Below are 20,237 nucleotides of genomic sequence, written 5' to 3'. Positions count from 1 at the left end.
TCTTGGCTCTCCGTTCCACTGATCCATATATTTTTATGCCAATACCACACAGTTTTATTACTACAGCTTTGTAACACAGTTTGAAATCAGGAGGCATGATGCCTCTAGCTTTGTCCTTTGTCAAGATTGCTTTAGATTTTAAAGCTTTGCAATTAAAATATATTTGTGTAGAACAGACATCTATATCATTGGAACAGAATAGAGTCTAAAAACAATGCCTATATGAAAACTTGGTATATGATGGCTTAGAATAACTGTTCAATAAATTATGTGGGGACCAATAATTTTCCATATGGAAAAACTAGAATTGTATCTCTACCTTGCAGCATATTCAAATACATTCCAGATGAATTAAAAATCAAAACTTAAAAAATAGCATTTTCATTCTCACAAGAAACTACAGGAGATTGTCCTTATGATGTCGTGAAGCGAACCACTGAAGTTGGATAAATCTGACATCACAATTATTACTTGCACTGAACCAAAGATGTCATAATTTGTTTTAATACCAGAAGACCAGAAATACTATGGAAGATGTTTGCAAAGTATAGAAGAAAAGATTAGTATTCAAAACATATTTTTTAAAATCTACAGATAAGAAAGAGAGAAGCCCAAATAATCCAATATAAAAACAGGTAAAGAATATGGATAGGCAATTAGCAAGTATATCTGTGATGCTTTATTATCTTAAACATTAATACGCAAATCACTAATATTTCAAAATAAAACACTCTTTCCATGTTGGGAATATAGTGGTAAAATAAGCAAAGTGCGGGGCACCTGGGTGGCTCAGTCGTTAAGCATCTGCCTTTGGCTCAGGTCATGATCCCAGGGTCCTGGGATCGAGTCCTGCATCGGGCTCCCTGCTCCGCAGGAAGCCTGCTTCTCCCTCTCCCACTCCCCCTGCTTGTGTTCCCTCTCTCACTCCCTCTGTCAAATAAATAAAAAAAATCTTAAAAAAAAAAAAGCAAAGTGCTTCTCTAATGGTCATTCTAGTTTGTGTGAGTTTGGTTGCATGGGGTGGGAGGAATGGTGTACAGGTACGAAAGAAATAAAACGAGATACGGCAATGGGTCCTCGAATCACTAAACCAGAATACTATAGCAAGAGTGTGACAGCAATGAGAGGTTGCGAGAGTGGGAACACACCATAGTTGATCAGAAACTTCAATAAAACTGTACTCAGCTGTCTAAGAAATAGTTAACAGCATTCCTATACCATGCTTCACACTTTGAACTAATATATACTATGAGTCTATCAATTAAATTAGATTTCCTCATCAGAATACATTTTCATTACAAATAATTGTATTTATGGGGCGCCTGGGCAGCTCACTTAAGCGTCTGCCTTGGGCTCAGGTCATGATCCGGGGGTCCTGGGATGGAGCCCCGCATCAGGCTCTCTGCTCAGCAGGGAGCCTGCTTCTCACTTTCCTCCCTGCTCATGCTCTCTCTTGCTATCTCTCTCTCTCTCTCAAATAAAATCTTTAAAAATAATAATAATTGTATTTAAAGGGGTGCCTGGATGGCTCAGTTGGCTAATCATCTGACTCTCCATTTCAGCTTTGGTCATGACGTCAGGCTCTGTGCTGAGCATGGCGTCTGCTTAAGATTCTCTCTCCCTCTGCCTTTACTCCTTTTCGCCCATGCTCACACTCTCTCCCTCTCTCTCAAAAAACAAACTATATTTATGAATCCTAGCAAATATTATATACATATGGGTTTTTTTTATCCAAGTTTTAAATCTGTTTCAGATTTAAGAAGAAAGGAGCCTGAAGAGAAAGGAATATCAACAATATACAGAATCCCCATATATTTTTCCACATAAAATTCACATTTGATAGGTGTGTTAATTTAAAAAAATCTTCAAATAATTGTTCAGGTGGAAATTATGTAAAACCCAGTAAGGAAATTATCAAACATAATTTTTATAGACCAAATAATCTTGGATAAAACCATACCTGAATATAATGCCGAAGAACATACAGAATTTCCCCATTTTGAGCTTTATTGGACAATACTTTGTGAAATTTACTAAATGCTCTGGTACCAATTTCAGCATAGAGTATGGTCACCGGTAAGTTCTCTTTGTTTGTAGGAAATTTATGATCGTCTTTAAACAGATAAGGTCTGGGCCTAAAATGGAAACAAAACACAAACATTTATTTATTTATAAAGATTTTAAGTAATCTCTACACAAAACGTGGGGCTCAAACTCACAACCCCAAGATCAAGAGTTGCATGCTCTGCTGACGGAGCCAGATGGCTGCTGCAAAACACAAACTTTTAAAGAGCTCGAAGAACATACTGAAAAAATACCATGACCTTTTAGAATTTCTACTTACCAAACAACTTACAGGAAAAAAAAATACACATACATACACACATGTATATACACATATACGTACATATATATACATATACACACATCCATGTATATATATTTTTATATATATGATCACAGAAAAAGAGTTTGAACTTCCTGTGGTGAATTTTCATCCTGTGTACAGGTTAATGTAGTAATTTCTGTGGGAGAACTGAAAAATGTAAAGACAACATACCTACAAAATAACTTTCCTTACACACAAAACAATATAACATCTAAGAATGTAACACTGAAAATTTTATAGCTATATGTCAGTGAGTAAGAATCCACATTTAGTATATGAAATCTGAGGGAATCAATAGAAAATGACTTCTATTCAAGACAGAAATCTGGTTAACCCAAAATTGTATATTACAAATATTTTTAATGAACGAGGTTTATTATCTTTAAATAACATATAATGGCAATATATTTTTCAATGAAAAATTTTTTTCTTCAATTTGGAAAGGTCTAATTTTTCATAGCTCACATTTCCTGAAAATGGGTTCCAAATAATTAAAAAACAAAAGCATGCTATCATACAAAGATTATCAGTACTTAATATGAACAACTCATGAAATCCTCAAGGATAATCAAAGAACCAGAGAAGTCCTATGGTCTGGCCCTATTGTAAACTTTGATACCTTCTTATTTGCCAGGCACTGTGCTAGATTCTTTATACATATCAGTACAGTCTCTTTTCCCAACAATTCCTTTAGATAGTTACCATCATTTAAACTTTTAAGGTTCCTGAGGCTCAGACAAGTTAAATATCCAGGACAAGATCAAACAAAGCCAGGATTTCAACTCCTGTCTATGGAATCCTAGACCCACATCTTTTAACAATTTACATAGGTAGAAAGAAAAACGAGATAACAAAGTTAATAATAACAAAGGTGTTGAGAAATAAATTTTATTTAGTGAATTCAGATATCTACAACCTTTTAGTCATTTACTATCTTTAAATAACAAATATGAAAAAAAGGCGAGAGGGACAGGGACATGAATAACACTACAGCATACTCGTGAAAAGACTGTGGGGTTTGAAAGTAGGCAGAATTGGATTCAAGTTCTAGTTTATTTACTTACTAGCTATGTGACTCTGAGCCAGTGATTTGATCTCTCTTGGGCCTATTCCTTTTTCTGTTCAAGAGAAGGTATTCTCACTACCTGGTAGGAGTGTCCTAAAGATTTACCAAAATGACTTGCAAATCGCCTAGCAGAGCATAAAGCACATGCTTGATGTTCAAGAATCATTCTTCTCTCATTCTTGCAAACCTCCCCTTATTTTAACTATTGATCACGAGTACTGTCAAGGAAAAAAGGAATAAAATGTTGGATGGTAGACCACCATTAATGATCAAAGTAGGGAGGGTGCCTGCGTGGCTCAGTCGCTTAAGCATCTGCCTTCGGCTCAGGTCATGATCCCAGAGTCCCAGGATCAAGTCCCACATCAGGCTCATTGCTGGGGGTGGGGTGGGGATCTGCTTCTCCCTCTGGCCCTCACCCCCTCTCTCAGTCTCTCTCAAATAAGTATTTTTTTTTAAATGATGAAAAGTAGGGGGTATTTATCTATGTAATTATGACTATATATACCTTATTTCCAAAAGGATACACAAGAACTTGATAGCATTGGTTGACTCTGGGGAGAAGTTCTGAAAGTCTGGAGTAAAAAAGAATCCTATAATTTGATGTATGCATGCATTGTATTGTTTTAATTTTTAATGTTTAAACTTAATGCATCGGGAACATGTCCTTTTGGTGTAAATTAACATAAAATTCATTAAAAAATTAAAGGGACAAATTCTACACTCAGATGAACATACTGAATTGTTAGTTCACTTTCTACTGAACCCCTCGGGTTTCATATACTAGATGTGTATAGGATTCTTTTTTACTTACTGACATAACCATAAAATTTTACAGCATGTTTATATTACAGTCTATCTTATTATGTTTATTATATTGTTTTATGTGTAAGTTACTTTGTAGGCATATTTTCTTTACATTTTTTTAATTCTCCCACAGTAGTTAATTTAACCTGCACAAGGTAAGGAAAAAAAATTCTCATAATCAAAGTTTAAAATGAAATGGAATCTTTTTTATCAAGAAGTAGGATTTTAAATATGAAAAATTCAAAAATAATATTCTATTACTTATTTGAGCTAAATAGGAACGATAAAATGGTTTGGTGATAACCACTGTTATTTTAGAGAAACATTTCTAGAATATTCATGATAAACTTAGACTTTCTACAATAAACTATGGTAAATAACATAACTAATTTTTCAGTTTTCTGATATGGCTGGGAAATTGTACATGTATAAATTATATCTTCTAAGAGAGAAATTCAAATTTCTATTTTAATTACAGAACAAGGCTTACCAATGAAATAAGTTAACTATTACATTTAAAAACTGGCTAAACTACTTTTTTTTTTTACACTTTATTTGACAGAGAGAGACACAGCGAGAGAGGGAACACAAGCAGAGGGAAGTGGGAGAGGGAGAAGCAGGCTTTCCGCGGAGCAGGGAGCCCGATGCGGGGCTCGATCCCAGGACCCTGGGATCATGACCTGAGCTAAAGGCAGACGCTTAATGACTGAGCCACCCAGGCACCCTGGCTAAATTACTGTTGTTCCTGGTTATTGACTTACTTTAAATCAAAATCACTCAAGTGCTCAATACTTCTAACAGAATAATGAAAACTTCCACTAATTACTTGGCTTCAAATGTGTTTTATTTCTGGACAGTAACGTGGAATACTGTGTTTGTTTCAGGTTTATAAGATTACATGAGTTTAAGTACCTTTACAGTGATTTATGGTTTGGCTGTCATAGTAAGTATGCACACTCACCCATCTTACTTTAATAAATTTCTTTTGAAATTTTACATTTTTTTTTTTTTTTTTTTTAAGATTTTGAGAGAGAAAGAGTATGAGCAGGGAGGGGGATGGTGGCAGTGGGAGAGGGAGAAGCAGACTCCTCACTGAGCAGGGAGCCCGATGCGGGGCTTGATCCCAGGACCCTGGGATCATGACCTGAGCCAAAGGCAGATGCTTAACTGACTGAGCCACCCAGGTGCCCTATCATCCACTTTCATTAACATTTAACATAAGATTTTAAAAATATTACTGTCAATGTTTGGATATTTGAAACATGAAACAAACAAAATTTTATCAGCCCCAAGTAAGAGCTGAGTTCACAATTAATCTCTTCTGCAACAGGTGAAGAGACAAGAATGTGCAAAACAAGAGAAATAGAATTAGTCGCCATTCTTCATAGGATCCTATTAATAAACACTAAAGAATGCTAAAAGCATACTTCATTTAAAAAGTAAAAAGGAATCAAACCAGATGAAATTATTAAAATCATTTCAGTGGTGCAGTCATTAAGCATCTGCCTTCGGCTCAGGTCATGATCCAGGGTCCTGGGATCGAGCCCCGCATCGGGCTCCCTGCTCAGCGGGAAGCTGGCTTCTCCCTCTCCCACTCCCCCTGCTTGTGTTTCCTCTCTCGCTCGGTCTGTCAAATAAATAAATAAAATCTTTAAAAAAATAAAATCATTTCATTAATTTTAATTGATACCTTGGAACTTAAATGGCACTAAGTCAAATGGATTATTAAAATTACTGATTTTTATCAAATCAGTACTGCAGAAGTACATTTCAGAATTTATACAGGATATCTTACATTTTAATATTGTCTGAAAGAAGATGTTTTCAAATAATTTATTATTGCTAGTAATCGGGAAGGCTAATGAAACAATGCTAGTAGATAAATCTTTAAGTGGAAAATAAAAGGAACAATTACAAGAAAGGGGATAGATTTTCCAGAGACAAAGGTCTCCTGAGTGTGGACCCCCCCCCCCCCTCCAAATTCACATATAAATATGCAGACTGGCACACCTTCATCTTGATGATGCAAACTTGCGTACTTCTGGGCCGGGAGCAGCCTCAGGTGAGGCGGCATGAAGACGGGGACTGCAGCTACCAGGTGCGAGTTAAACAGTTTTGGAACTGGAGTGCCATGTGCCACTTTCGGGGTTTCCGTCTGTATTTGGGGAAAGCAGGCACAGAATGCTTTCCACTGGGGACAGGGCTTGCATTTTGGGCCTGTTTATTGTCCCCAGGGAATATCTACAGTGACAGCAAAGATCAGGTAGGTATAAGCTCCCCTGTACAGATTTTAAGGGATAACAGACTGACGTCCGACTACAACCCATCTGTCTGACATAGGACATACTCGTCCCCCTAGGACTTATTCACAGTCGGCTGAATCTGGGACCCTGTGGGCACGGTCGAGGCTAATCCTGCAGATGGAGCTCATCCTGCTGCTTGGAGTCCTGTTGAGAGTAGCCGTCATTAAAGGCTTCCTGAGACAGCAGAATGGCTGATGAGGAGCACAGTCACAGAAATTTTGAGTTTGGTCAAGAATTTGTCAGGCCCAGGGATGGGCTATTGGGAGAGGCCTTCTGCCAGAGCCACTGACTGTTTTTCTGGGGACATCAAGACTATGATAGGCCAGGGGCACCTGGGTGGCTCAGTCCGTTAAGCGTCTGCCTTCGGCTCGGGTTGTGATCCCGGGGTCCTGGGATCGAGCCCCCCATCCGGCTCCCTGCTCGGCTGAGAGCCTGCTTCTCCCTCTCCCTCTGCTGCTCCCCCTGCTTGTGTTCTCTCTCTCTCTCCCTGTCAAATAGATAAAATCTTAAAAAAAAAAAAAAAAAAAAAAGACTATGATAGGCCATTTCTCAGGGTTTGCAGCAAGAGATTTTGAGGGGTATGTTAAGGTGTCCCTCTGGCACAAACAGCAGGTTGCTTACTGCTTGTTACAAGTCCTAGGGTCCCCAGGCTCCATGTCCCCCAGCTGTGATGCAATCCCAACTGCTCGTGTAGTATTCTTGTGGGCCCACTTTCATGCCTGGGGAATGCAGAGCCATAGGAACTAGTGCAAGCAGGCTAACGCTCACACTGCTCGTGGCCACAAAGAGTATCGTTCTTTGCTTCTGACCCCAGAGCCTCTTGTCTTCTGCCAGAATCCATGAAACAAAGGCAAGCTTATTAGCTTGTAGGTAGGACAAAATCAATTCCCCAGCCTGAGAGAAGCTATATATAGTATTTAGGTTAATACTTTTTTTTTCCTTTTGTGAACTTTAGGCACATAATCCTTGGTTTATAACCTATGGATATTTGTCCATAGTGGTTTTTTTTTCTTTTGTAAGCAAATAACTTATGTATTTGCATATATATTTACAGTAACAAATATTTTAATTTTTTCCCTCTACAGATGTTCCTCGTTCCTAAATTTTCTTCAGTTTTTTTTTTTCATGTTTTCCAGGTTAGATTTTTAGTTTTTTTTCTTTAAAGAAATTACTGATTAGAACAGAAAAGAACAATTCTATTACCCTTTACGTTCGTATTATTTTCTTTTCCCTTCCTTTTTTTAAAATCCTAACACATGTAGGGCATCAAAGCTGTCTTTCTTTTCTATGTGGTATTTTCACCATCCCAATTTCCAAAAAAATATTCCTTAATAGTTTTATTTCCTTGTTGGGGGCGGGGGAGCAAGTAATACTAATTTAGGATGGCGATGACTACAGTCACATTCTCCCAAATAATCACATATTTACATATATAATATCTGTCAAGTTTTAGGGCAGATCCAGAGCACAGATCTTTAAACAGGAGGTAGGGAAGAGACAAATGATTCTACCTTTTTTTTTGGCTAGAAAGTTCTTGTGTTTGAAGTAGCAAGGGATTAGGTTTTAAGTGGTAAGCAGCTTGACTTCAGACTAAAAGAATGGGCCTAACGCTGTGTACATTTACAGAAATAACAGACTGGCAGATGGGCGGCCGCAATTTATGTCCACAGCGTACAGCCCCAAAGAGTGTGCCTTTACTCTGCCAGCTGGTGGTCTTCCAAGTGGCCGACCAGACGGGCAGCAGGCCACTGGCAACAGTCCGAGAGTCAGCGTAAATGTACCAACTTTCACCAAGGCGTCAGAGACTAGGCACGAATAGGAGCACTGCCTTGAATTTTGCCCGCTGACTGCAGTGACCACATCTGCCTTCGGTGTTACACAGCTGTGGCCCGACTGAGCAGTAACAGGACCCTGAAGATACCACCAGCTTTAACTTAGCTGAACGTAACAGTAACGCAGCCCAGGCATTAAGGGAAACCACTGTGGACTGAGGGCCCCAATGAGCCAGAAACTTTACCTGAGGTAGTGGAATAGGGCGCAGGGTTTGTCCCAAAGGGTAGCTACCACTTTTCCATGTCAATCTAAGATCATGATAAGGCAAAACAACTATGCACTTGAATATACCATTTTCAATTGACCAGAGACACTTGTTGGGTCCCTCTGTCTTGTTAGTCATTGAATCCTATTTGACCTATGCCAAAATGTAAAACATCAAATGTTAGAGTCACAAGGCTTCCCTGGGTTAGGCCGTCAGTTTCAGTAAGAGCTGAAGAGCCCCTACAAGCTGCGTTTTTAAAAAGGAGTATACTTGATGTCCGAGTCACGCAGGTGGCACTGTTGTACTCGAAACTGCCTCTGGGTATTCCAGCCGCCACTCAGACTGTAACTAAAGTTGAGATGGGATTCTGGCCCAACTTTCTCCTCCTGAGATTCTACGCTGTTCACCTGGGAACAGATGGGACATGTGGCAGTCTCCCCGGAGACTTCGTGAGCATTCACAGCATTCACAGTATAAACAGAAATAGTATCCGTGCCAAACGTAATTCAGTCAGGGAAGCCAAAATAATAAAACTTCATCGAATTGGTCTAGAGATCATTTTAAACCCTTGCCCATCAGGAACACCTTCCAAACGCCATCAGTTGAGTTTGGGTGCCTTTTCCTGTAGGAACATATATCAAGGACCTTTGACTGGGTTATCAGAAAACTGCTCTCACCCAGCCAGGAGCAGAGAGTACAAAATGGCAGGGGGAGAGAGAGGAGAGCAGTAGGGAAAAGTTTTAAGTGTTGAGTTTTTGTTTTCCTCCAACCACGTGGCCCTTGTTCTTCCTCTTCCGGAAAGCCATGTGTCCGTCAACATCTCACCCTTGTTTCTAAAACTGTCAAGAACTGTTAAAGATCTAAGGTTTGACTTTACCCTACGTACAAAACATAAAGTTAGGTTTTTATCATTTCCTGGTGGTGGGGGTGGGATGGGCAAAATATGGACCTAAATGGATACTACATAAATAGTGGGTATACCTTGTAGCTGAGGAACACTATACTTGGGGAACCACTGTTTTATAGCAAGCAGTAAACAAGCCTGCTCTTCTTTCCAAAGGGAAAAATCACCTCATTCCTCTAGGTTGCCTGATACAAACACAACCCTGAGAAAGGTCTCAGGTAAAGAGCAGTCAGGGTCTTCCACTTTCTATTCATCAGACCAAGAACATGCAAGGCTCACAGGGTCCACTGCAGATGGCCTCTCCCAAAAGCTTGATGTTAACCTCCTTTTAATCTTAATTTTATATTTAATACTTAAATATTCAATATTTAAGAAAATTATAAAGTCAGACATCAAAAATTAATAATTTTAAGTGTCATCAAAATTGTTTTAAAAATGCACTAGGAAAAGAAAAAAAATGCACAAGGGCTGACAATTTCACAGTTAGTCTATTAACGCTATACAGGGGAAAAAAGCTATAAAGGAATTGAAGATCTCGCCATTTGTGACGACATGGATGGATCTAGGGGGTGTTATGTTAAGTGAAATAAGAGAAAGAAAGACAAATGTCATATGATTTCACTTATATGTGAAATCTAAAAAGCAAAATAAATGAATAAAAAAAAAACTGATAAATACAGATAACAAACTGGTGGTTCCCAGAGAAGGGCAGGGGATGGGCAAAATAGGTGAAGGGGATTAAGGAGGTACAGACTTCTCGTTATAAAATAAGTCACAGAGATTAAAAAAAAAAAAAGTACAGCATAAAGAATAAAGCCAATAATACTGTAATAATGTTGTATGGTGACAGAGGATAACCACACTTACCATGGCGAGCACTGCAGAAAGAATTGTTGAATTACTATGTTGTGCACTTGAAATGAATATAACGTTGTATATCAACTATACTTAATAAAAGTTCAATGCAGACACCCCTAAAACACAGCAGAGGGTATTTTTCACAGAAGCTTAATGAATCTAAAACTTGCATAAAAGTATTAAAACACCCAATTCAGACTCCTTTGAGAAATAAATTGCTGTATTTAAAAAAAGGAATTGATAATTTCTATGATATACTTTTCTATGACATATATATGTACAAGAACAGAATTTACAGAAATAACATGGTTGCCTAATTCACTATATGAAGCTAAAATGACAGTTTTAAAAAGATAGCATTTATAATAGCTAATCTCATCTATTAAAATAGAAGCATGAATCTTAAAACATAGGCAATCTTAATTTAACAGAAATTAAGATATCCCACACCATTAACAAATGCAAAGATGGTACAATATTTTAATATACATTACCATAATACACAGTATGTCCAATGAAAAAAACTTTGTATTCATCTCAATAAACTGGTAACTTATTTCTAATTTTAAAAACATAAGATTACAAAACTTTAACATTTTAAAAGGTATGAACAAAAAAAGAAGGTATAAACAGAAGACATACCATGTCATCTGTTGAGACATTCAATATAATAAAGACTTAAATTGTTCTTAATCAACAGGTTTAATGTAATTCTAATTAAAATCCTACCGAGGCTTTCTAGAGAGGCAATTTGGCAGGAGAAAAAGGACTCTAATGTTAATTTGAAAGCATCAATAACCTCAAAGAGCTAAAACAATTTGGAGGAAATAAAGCAGCAATGAAATTGTACTGTGAGATATCAGAATATATTATAAAACAATAAATACTAAAATAGCATGGCACTGCTACAAGAAACAGTTAATGTACAGGACAGCTATGAAATAGAGCGTAACATAATATGATGAATATATAGTCAACCAGTCACCTGAAGGGAAAACGATCTGACTGGATCCTTACCTTTGATAACAATAACTTAACATGGATTAAAAGTTTACAGTAAAATGAAAGGAAAAACTTTAGGAAAACTACTGGAAAATAATAGTTAAGATCTCTCAGGTTTGGGGAAAAAACTAAGTATAAGAACACACACATAAAAGAAAATTTGGGCTACATAAAATTAGAGTCTTCTGTATATTAAAAATAATATAAAATGCAAGAAAATATTTTAAAAGGTTTACAACAAAGAAAGTACTGATACGAATTACTAAGTATATATTACTGTTTAATACATAAAACACTCTTTCAAAATTAGAGAAACAACTTTAAAACTTTCTAAAGTATAAATAAATCAGACAGTAAAACATATACTGGTACTAATAAATTAATAATTTCCTTTTGACTGCCCATCCATATCCATTTGTATTAAATACTTGGAAGAAGTAAAGTTTTTAATAATAAATTATAACAAAGGAACTCTGTACTCTATTACTGTATTAATTTTTTATTCCCAAGTTATACATTCAGTTTATATTTAAAGAGACAGAGTCCAAATAAATGCAGTTTTGCTTATTTGAAAAAACAATCTATGATTATATAAAACATATTTAATGTATTTTATGGTATTTTGTTATAATTTATATTCTAAAATCAAAAGCTAATGAGATAAAATATTGAAAATACTTGCATATTTTAGAAAAGGACTTGAACTACCAGCTCAGAGATTCAGTTTTTCAATACAGAGTACATTAAGAAGCAATATCTTCATTATTAAAAATTTTTATTATAAGAAATTTCTGCTATTTCAACCCTCATCTCTTTTTATAAACCATGTCTTTCACTATAGGTTATCATGAACTTACCTTGAAGTAGCCTTCTTCAGCAGCTTTTTAAGTTCATTAATTTTACAGGTGTGTTTTTTATGGATAACCACAAATGCATCACAGCCATCTGGCGGGGGCTCATCAGCTGCAATCTAAGATTTCAAAGATTATATTTAGCTACAGTAGTTGATAATTACAACATGATCTTTAAAACTCATATATTCCTTTGATTAAAATAACTCATCAACTACTATTAAGCTATTGCTCTAATTAAAGTAAAAAATATCTATACGCAGGCAGAATCAAATACTTGAACAAACTCAACTTTATAGTAGGGACATGCTTCAAAGTCATTGAAAATTGCCATTAAAAAAGAAAAAAATGCCTTCAAATTAAAATTTTAATTATAGTTAATTTCAATAATCATCTGTTCTCATAATTTCCTTATTCCAAATAACTATAAAATTATATAATGTATTCAATTATAATCGATTAACAATAATACAATCAATGACAGGCTATGGAAGCAGGTATAAGTCTATAGGGTTTTTTTTCCCCAAAGATTTTGTCAGAGAGAAAGCGAGTGAGCGAGACAGAGCACGTGCAAGCGCACAAGCAGGAACTACTTTTACATACCTGTTGAAACATCTGAATAGTTGGTGAGTATGCCCTTATAGAGAAAGCAAACTTTAAGAGATTGATATGTAAATTGTCTAAGAATTGTCCAGCTTTCTTCAGGATTAAGTTGTAATGAGAATAAGCTGATTCTATTAAAAAAAATTCAAGAGAAAAGGATGTTATTTTCATTTTCAACACATTGGCACAACTCTACTGTAAAGCTAACTTAATATCATCAAATTTTAACTTTGGTTATGGGTGGTGTTGGAGAAAAATGGAAAATCAAGATCTGGCTTACTAACTTCATTTGGATATTCCAGTGAAGTACAATCAAGTGACAGGAGTCCAGGTGAAAATAATCCTGCCATTAAAATCTATTTGGAAGATGCCAGCATATCAGATTAATTCACTCAAAGGCCGTGGGATTATAATACAAGGATAAGATGCAGGGCCTACCTACAATTTAAAAGGAGACTAAGAACAGCACACAAAAAAAATATGACTTAAATTTTAAATGACACATATAAATTCTACTCAGATTTAGTACACATAGCCAAAAGCAATTAGTGTGTCCAGAATGCTTTAGAAGACAGAATTTGAAGCAGACCTTAAAGCATACGAGAAACGTCTTCTTGTATACGACAAATAACCTGAACTGCTGTTTCCCTCCTCTAAACCCATCTGCAAAGGTCCTGAACAACCAAAGAGGATGACACCTGAATGAATGGGTTGTAGTAAGGAGAGGAGCCAAGGGTCCTCTTGGACCCTTGGTCCAAAATCCTAGAGTGTAAGAACTCCTAGACACCCCTGGGGAGATGGAGATCATGTGGCTGGGAGAGGGACCGCAGAATGGAAGCCAAGAGTTGAAGAGGGCCTGGTGACACTCATGGGGTAAGCAGGGAAAGAACCATCTATTTTTGCCCTTTCCTCTTGTCGGCACCACCTGGGGTGTAATATCACCTGCACTGTTGTCCCTGTGCCAGCCAGAGGTGGCAGGGTAACAGCACAACAGCTCTGGAGCCAGCTGACATAGGCCCTGGAAGCTGGCCCCCGGAAGCCTGCCCCTGGACATTCTCTGCTCATTTCCTCGCTCTTTTACTCCCTGGTACTAAGTTACCAACTGACAGAAGAAACTTCCATTAAAAGAGCAGAGTTAAAGTAGACTCAGATCTTTACCTCACCCACAGATCACAGTTCCTGGATGTGAAAAGGGAGGACGAAAGGGATGTGTAACTATAGACACGCTCCTGTGGGGGGTGGGGGGGAGGGTGCTGCATGGAAGGAGAAACTTTGGGGGTGCTGGGGGAGACTGGACCGTTTGCTGACTGCTACAGTGTCTACTACTTGTTCAAAAGGTGCTGGGCTCTTGACCCCTGGCTCCTCTCCTTACTACAACCCATTCATTCAGGTGTCATCTGGCCCTCTATGGGGCCCTGCGGGACTCGGGGCTCAGGGAACCAGCACAGATATGTGGGCATGGTGGGTGCTGCATTTTCTTTGAGTAATAAAGTCCTCCATCTCTCATCCAGGGGTTTCAGGTCTTCTGTGAGCATCCATGAAACTAATCTGTTAGCTTGGAAATGGTAAAAATCTGAGATCCTTCACAGTACTTGACAGATCTGACAACAGAGATGGAATGCTGACAGATACACAGATTTTTGGAGGAGAAAAGACCCAGCCTCATGGGTCAATTGAGAGAATTTGAAGGAAGTCCTTATAAATTGATAGTGAACATACTGATAAAATTGTATGGTCAGACAATCAGTGGTCCTTCACTTTGTTGCCTATTATTGAAAAGAAAATAAGGAAGAGGTTACAGATCAAGAACTGGGCAGTAGCTTCAAACGCATTTACCCAAATGAGGTCTTAGTTGTTAACTCCCTTCATGCGAGTGGACTTCCCCACCAGTGGTTCTGTCAGCTTCAAGTCCAACCCATGGTGACAAGTACAAAGACCTATTTTGGATTAGGACAGTTTGACCTTCAGACAAGAGCTACGGACATGCATACCTACACGAAGTGAAAAAGGAAGGAAATCTGTTACCACTATAGACAGAAGGCCGGAAAGTCATTAGAACTTCGGATCGCCTGGCAGAGGAGAGGACGGAGTACATAATGCAGAATTACAACCAACTTACGATTCAACAATTCCTACAGTCTATCCCGCCAACCTTAGATCCTTTCAAACAGGACAGTAAAAAGCCTCAAAAGTTACTGTAACGGGTCATGGCTGAGAAGAGAGAGCTGTAGTCCACTTGGGAGATTTCCCTTGGTCAGTTAGAAAGTCTTTCAAGTTCTATCCAGGACTCTCATGTCTCATGTTTTATGTTTGATCCTTGAAACTGTGGGAAGCTAAGTTTTTAGCTTGCAAGTAGGATAAAAACAACAACTCCAGCCCCTTTACAGTTCTTGATAAAAAGCTCAAGAATGAGAGAACTAAAAAACAGGGGGATATGCAAACCATTCTGAAAGAACTAAGGAGAGAACAAGAAAGTATACCAGAAAATATAGACTAAACTGAGGTAACACAAAAGTAAAAAGAATCAGGAAAAACAGAAATAGAGAATATGCAGGGAAGATGTGAAGAAAGTGAAACAGAAATAAAAAGAATAGGAGAAGATGAAAAAGATTTAAAAGTAAATGACAGATCCAGAAGTCCGGCAAAGGGGATCTACGATATGTATAATTGTATCCCTAATGCAGAAAATGAAAATAGAAGAGAATGAACAGAGAACTCTCCAGAATTAAAAGGAACAGTGAGTCTACATATCTAAGAATGAAGACTCAGAATGGTTAGCACTGCAGTATTTTCTAGTAAAACTAAGGGACTCTAAAGTTAAAAATCTGAAGTATATAATTCATGCATACACAGTCCTGTATGTGAGGAACTCAAGGCCATTATTCCTAGGAGTTGTTCATGAGGCATCAACTAGGGAGCAAGCTTTACCTAACCAAGAAATAACTGGAAGAACTATAGCATAAAGTTTGATGGTGAGCTCTGAATATACTTAACTATGGAAACAAGACCAAATGAAGTAGCTGAGATTTACAGAAGACATGTAAATGCTGCACGCCCCAGTGATGCAGAAAAGCATACCACTGACTAACCTGCAACAAAGGGGAAATTAAGTGAAAAGTAAAGTAAGCTCGGTGATTCCCCATAAATGTTAGCTGGGAATAAAAGAATATCACTGAAGCCAACAAAGCAAGCAGTAGAAGCTCATATATACTTAAGAACACAAAGATGAAAACTAAGAATAGTGGTGACCCAAATCAGATGGTGATGAGGATCACTAGTTATCTCGTTACTGCCTCTAGGGGACCAAGAGACCATACCCACAGAGAGAAGAGGCTACCAATGGGCCTTCACACGCCACTCCCCTGGTACGAAATGCAGAAGGGTAATAAGCAGTGCATGTTCAGCCAACTCCTATTCAGCAAACCTCAGCTTAAGAGTCATTTGTTTTGGAAAGAGTTTTCCCTGACTCCCAGTCCAGATCCTGTTATACACGCTGACAGGTCCATACCATCTCTAGATCAAGTCTCAAAACTAATGAAAAATTATTTGTAAATTTGTTAATGCTGTCCCTCCCATTAAGCTATAAGCTGTGAAGGCAGGAATCTTTTCTAGGCTTTCAGTTGTACCTTTCTGCTCCTGGTACACCAAATCAGTCTTCAATACATTTCTGGAATTAATGTTTAAGAAATGTATAGGTCTCTTCCATCTAGGCTGTAAGACATTCCTAATGCAGTAATTTTAAAGAGTTATATAGAATAGGTGTATGCTCACTTTTTTTTTTTTTTAAGATTTTATTTATTTAACAGAGAGAGACACAGCGAGAGAGGGAACACAAGCAGGGGGAGTGGGAGAGGGAGAAGCAGGCTTCCTGCAGAGCAGGGAGCCCGATGCAGGGCTTGATCCCAGGACCCTGGGATCATGACCTAAGCCGAAGGCAGATGCTTAACCGACTTAGCCACCCAGGCGCCCCATCATTCCCTCCTACTTTTTTTTTTCCCCCTCCTACTTCTTAAACTATAGATAATTTCTCAGGAAGTTATGGTGAGTTTCCCTCAAGAATAAAAAAATAATGTATGTAAGACTTACCTTCAATAGTAAAAGCACAGATCAGACAAGAGATTTCATCTTAAAAACTGATCTTAAAAAAGATGTAATAGCTACAGGGCCAACAAAAAAATAGCCAGAATTAGTGTAATAGCCTAAGACTGTATCAGTCAAAAAGGGATCAGTTATCCATGAAAATAGAGTCAACAGAAACAAATATGAGTCATGCCTGACAACAGACATCAAATTTTGTCACCGGTCACTGTTAAGGTCTCTAATGTAGAGATGGATGTAGGGTTCAGGGGTTTAGGTTCTATAATTTAGGCTTAACTTGCAAGATCACCTCAATCACAAGATGGATGCACTGAACTATTTTAGCTGATGTTTTAAAATAATTCAATTCAGGGGCACCTGGGTGGCTTAGTCAGTTAAACATCCAACTCTTGATTCCAGCTCAGGTCATGATCTGAGGGTCATGAGACCAAGCCCCACATGAGGCTCTGCACTGGATGTGGAACCTGCCTGGGATTCTCTCTCTCCCTCTCCCCCTGTTCACTTGAGCTCTCTATAAATAAATTAGATCAAAATAAAAATAAAATAAAACTCAATCCAGGCTCACCCACTAACCTACCAATAAGGACTTTGCCCTTTCAGTATCTTTCCATTTTCTTCAGCCTCAGGTTTTACTTGATTTTTGCCTACTGGCATTTAATATACATAAATCACTCTCACCTTCATGGGGGAAAAAAAGCAGCAGCCTCCAGTCTGCTACTAATTCATCTTATTTGCTTCACAATCTTTTTTTTTTTTTCCTTCAGGTGTAGAATTTAGTGATTCAACACTTACATACAATAGCCGGTGCCCATCACAAGTGCCCTCCTTAATGCCCATCACCCATTTAACCAATCCCCACCAACCTCCCCTCTGGTAACCATCAGCGTGTTCTCTATAATCAAGAGTCTGTTTCTTGGTTTTCCTCCTCCCCCACCCCATGTTCATTTGTATCTTAATTCCACACAGTGAAATCATATGGTATTTGTCTTTCTTTGACTTATTTCACTTAGCTCCATTCAGGTCATTGAAAATGTCAAGATTTCATTCTTTTTTATGGCTGAATAATTTTCCACTGTGTGTGTGTACGTGTGTATACACACACACCACATTACTTCTTTATCCATTATCAGTTGATGGACATTTGGGCTTTTTCCATAATTTGGTTATTGTTGATAGTGCCGCTATAAACATAGGGGTGCATGTATCCCTTCAAATTGGTATTTTTGTATCCTTTGGATGAGTATCCAATAGTACAACTGCTGGGTCATAGGGTAGTTCTAGTTTTAACTTTTTGAGGAAACTCCATACTGTTTTCCAGAGGGGCTAAACCAGCTTGCATTCCCACCAACAGTGTGGGAGGGTTCCCCTTTCTCCACATCCTCGCCAACACCTGTTGCTTCTTGTGTCATTAATTTTAGCCATTCTGACTGGAGGTGACAACTCATCGTAGTTTTGATTTGTATTTTCCTGATAATGAGGGATGATGAGCATCTTTTCATGCTTCACAGTCCATCCTGAAGGACTTAATACCTTTCTCTGCTTCCAACCTCGACTCATACCTCACCCTACCATAGTTTTGATAACTATACCAGTAAAACTGCTAGCTAAATCACCAATAATTTTTCTGTTGTTAAAACCTTAATATTTGATCTGTCTATAGTATTTGATAACATCCATCACTTACCACTCAATATTCCCTGGCTTTCAGGACATCACACTTTGTAGGTTTTCACCTGCCTCTATGGGTACTCCTAAGTCTCTATTGTGTGTTCTTCCTTTGGTTAGTTCTTAAACATTGATGTTCTTCAGGGTTCTGTCATTGGGACCTGTTTTCTTCTCATTCTATACCCCCTCCCTATAACTTCAATTACCCTCTTAGTGCTGATAACTCCCAAATCCTACCCCTTAGCCTAGATTTTTACCACCTAAATCTCCCACGCATATATCAGCTTACAGAATATCTTCACTTGGATATTCAATAAGCATTTCAAATGTGACACATCCAAACTGCAATCATCCTTCTATCCAAACCCAGTTCTCAGTTATAAGCAACTGAGTTAGAAATGTCATAACATTTTCCAAAAATCTTTCCATTAAAATATGTAAGCAACTTTACTTGTGTAAAAACCATTAAAATCTTCCAAGGATTTTAAGAATGAATTTCTTCTATGTGGAGCACATGGGGAAGTAAAAGTAAACAGGGACTCTGGAATTAGGTAAACCTTGGTTGACATTTCTAACTCACCACACAAAACTCATAGGTTAGCTAATATCATGCCACTTAATCTTGAAGCATCAATAAATACATAACTCCATAGCAGAACCATATAAAATGGTAGAAAAACCAGGCAATTCAATGTTTAAATGGTCTTAATTTGCTGACACATAATATAAAGTGTTCTCACCAAATGGCATGAAACTAGCACCTGAGTTCAAAGTTAAATCTTCAACATTTACAACTTTTTTAGGCAAGTAGATCACCAGAATTATTCTTCAGGAAAGAGTATTTACAGGTTTCATGGAGATTCAACAACCTAAAAAATTACACGTAACTGAGGATTTAAAATGTTTCCTCTAGGATAATCTTGAAGTAAATTCAGTAAGTCTGACAGTCGACATATTTAACTGTTCCTATACAGCATCCTCTCCTACACCTAACAGTATCAGTGATGATGCAGCATATGCATTTGACCCTTGCCATTATAAATAATTTTAATGGAATTCTATTTTCAGTGTTAGTAATTCTTATTTAATAGAATTTCTTTTAGGTTCAACCCTGAAGTACACACCTCCTATTTTATATGCTTGAAGTAGAGCTTAGGTATTCCTGAGCTTATATTTCAACTTGTTAATAATCATCTGCCATCAGATTGTCCAGACATGTCATTTCATTTAGGGAAAATACGTGGACACATCTAAGCAACTAAAGAGTTCAAAATTTGTAAGAGTAATTTTTGAGAATAGCACTGAATGAGACTATAAAGTATGTACCAAGAACTAAAGATTTGGGAAAGCTACATTTAGGATTTTAGGTGAGAGCCACAAAAGTTGGTGGATTTTTTTTTAACTGTGAGAACCTTACATATTAACCTAGCCTTTTTTATCACAAATACCAAAACTAAAATTATCAGGACAAATACAAAGCCAACCAACAACAGTTTCCCATCAATTTGCAAGTCGACTTTAAGTGGTCAAAATTCCTCTGCTCTTCTGCCTTCCCTATACCTGGCTCCCTCTGCTATCGTCCACACTGAACTCCAACACTCACCACTAGAAAGGCCGTCCTGCTCTCTCTGAAGTACTGACCAGGTGCCCTTTTTC

The 20,237-nt window shown here is 37.7% G+C and overlaps 1 protein-coding gene across 2 annotated transcripts in view; it reads right to left on the bottom strand.

The window, feature by feature from the left end:
* UGGT2 (UDP-glucose glycoprotein glucosyltransferase 2) overlaps positions 1-20,237 on the bottom strand; it is a 170,348-nt gene that overhangs the window by 135,665 nt on the left and 14,446 nt on the right. For both annotated transcript variants that reach the window (XM_027588084.1, XM_027588085.1), the window contains exons 3-5: positions 12,819-12,949; positions 12,222-12,334; positions 1,961-2,135 (exon numbers count right to left, since the gene is read on the bottom strand). In XM_027588084.1, coding sequence (XP_027443885.1) covers positions 1,961-2,135; positions 12,222-12,334; positions 12,819-12,949 — 419 coding nt within the window. The remainder of the gene's footprint in view (positions 1-1,960; positions 2,136-12,221; positions 12,335-12,818; positions 12,950-20,237) is intronic.

This window comes from Zalophus californianus, chromosome 3 (genome assembly GCF_009762305.2).
Source record: "Zalophus californianus isolate mZalCal1 chromosome 3, mZalCal1.pri.v2, whole genome shotgun sequence".
NCBI lineage: Eukaryota > Metazoa > Chordata > Mammalia > Carnivora > Otariidae > Zalophus > Zalophus californianus.
The sequence above is the reverse complement of the archived record's forward strand: the minus strand, read 5'-3'. Positions and strand labels throughout refer to the sequence as shown.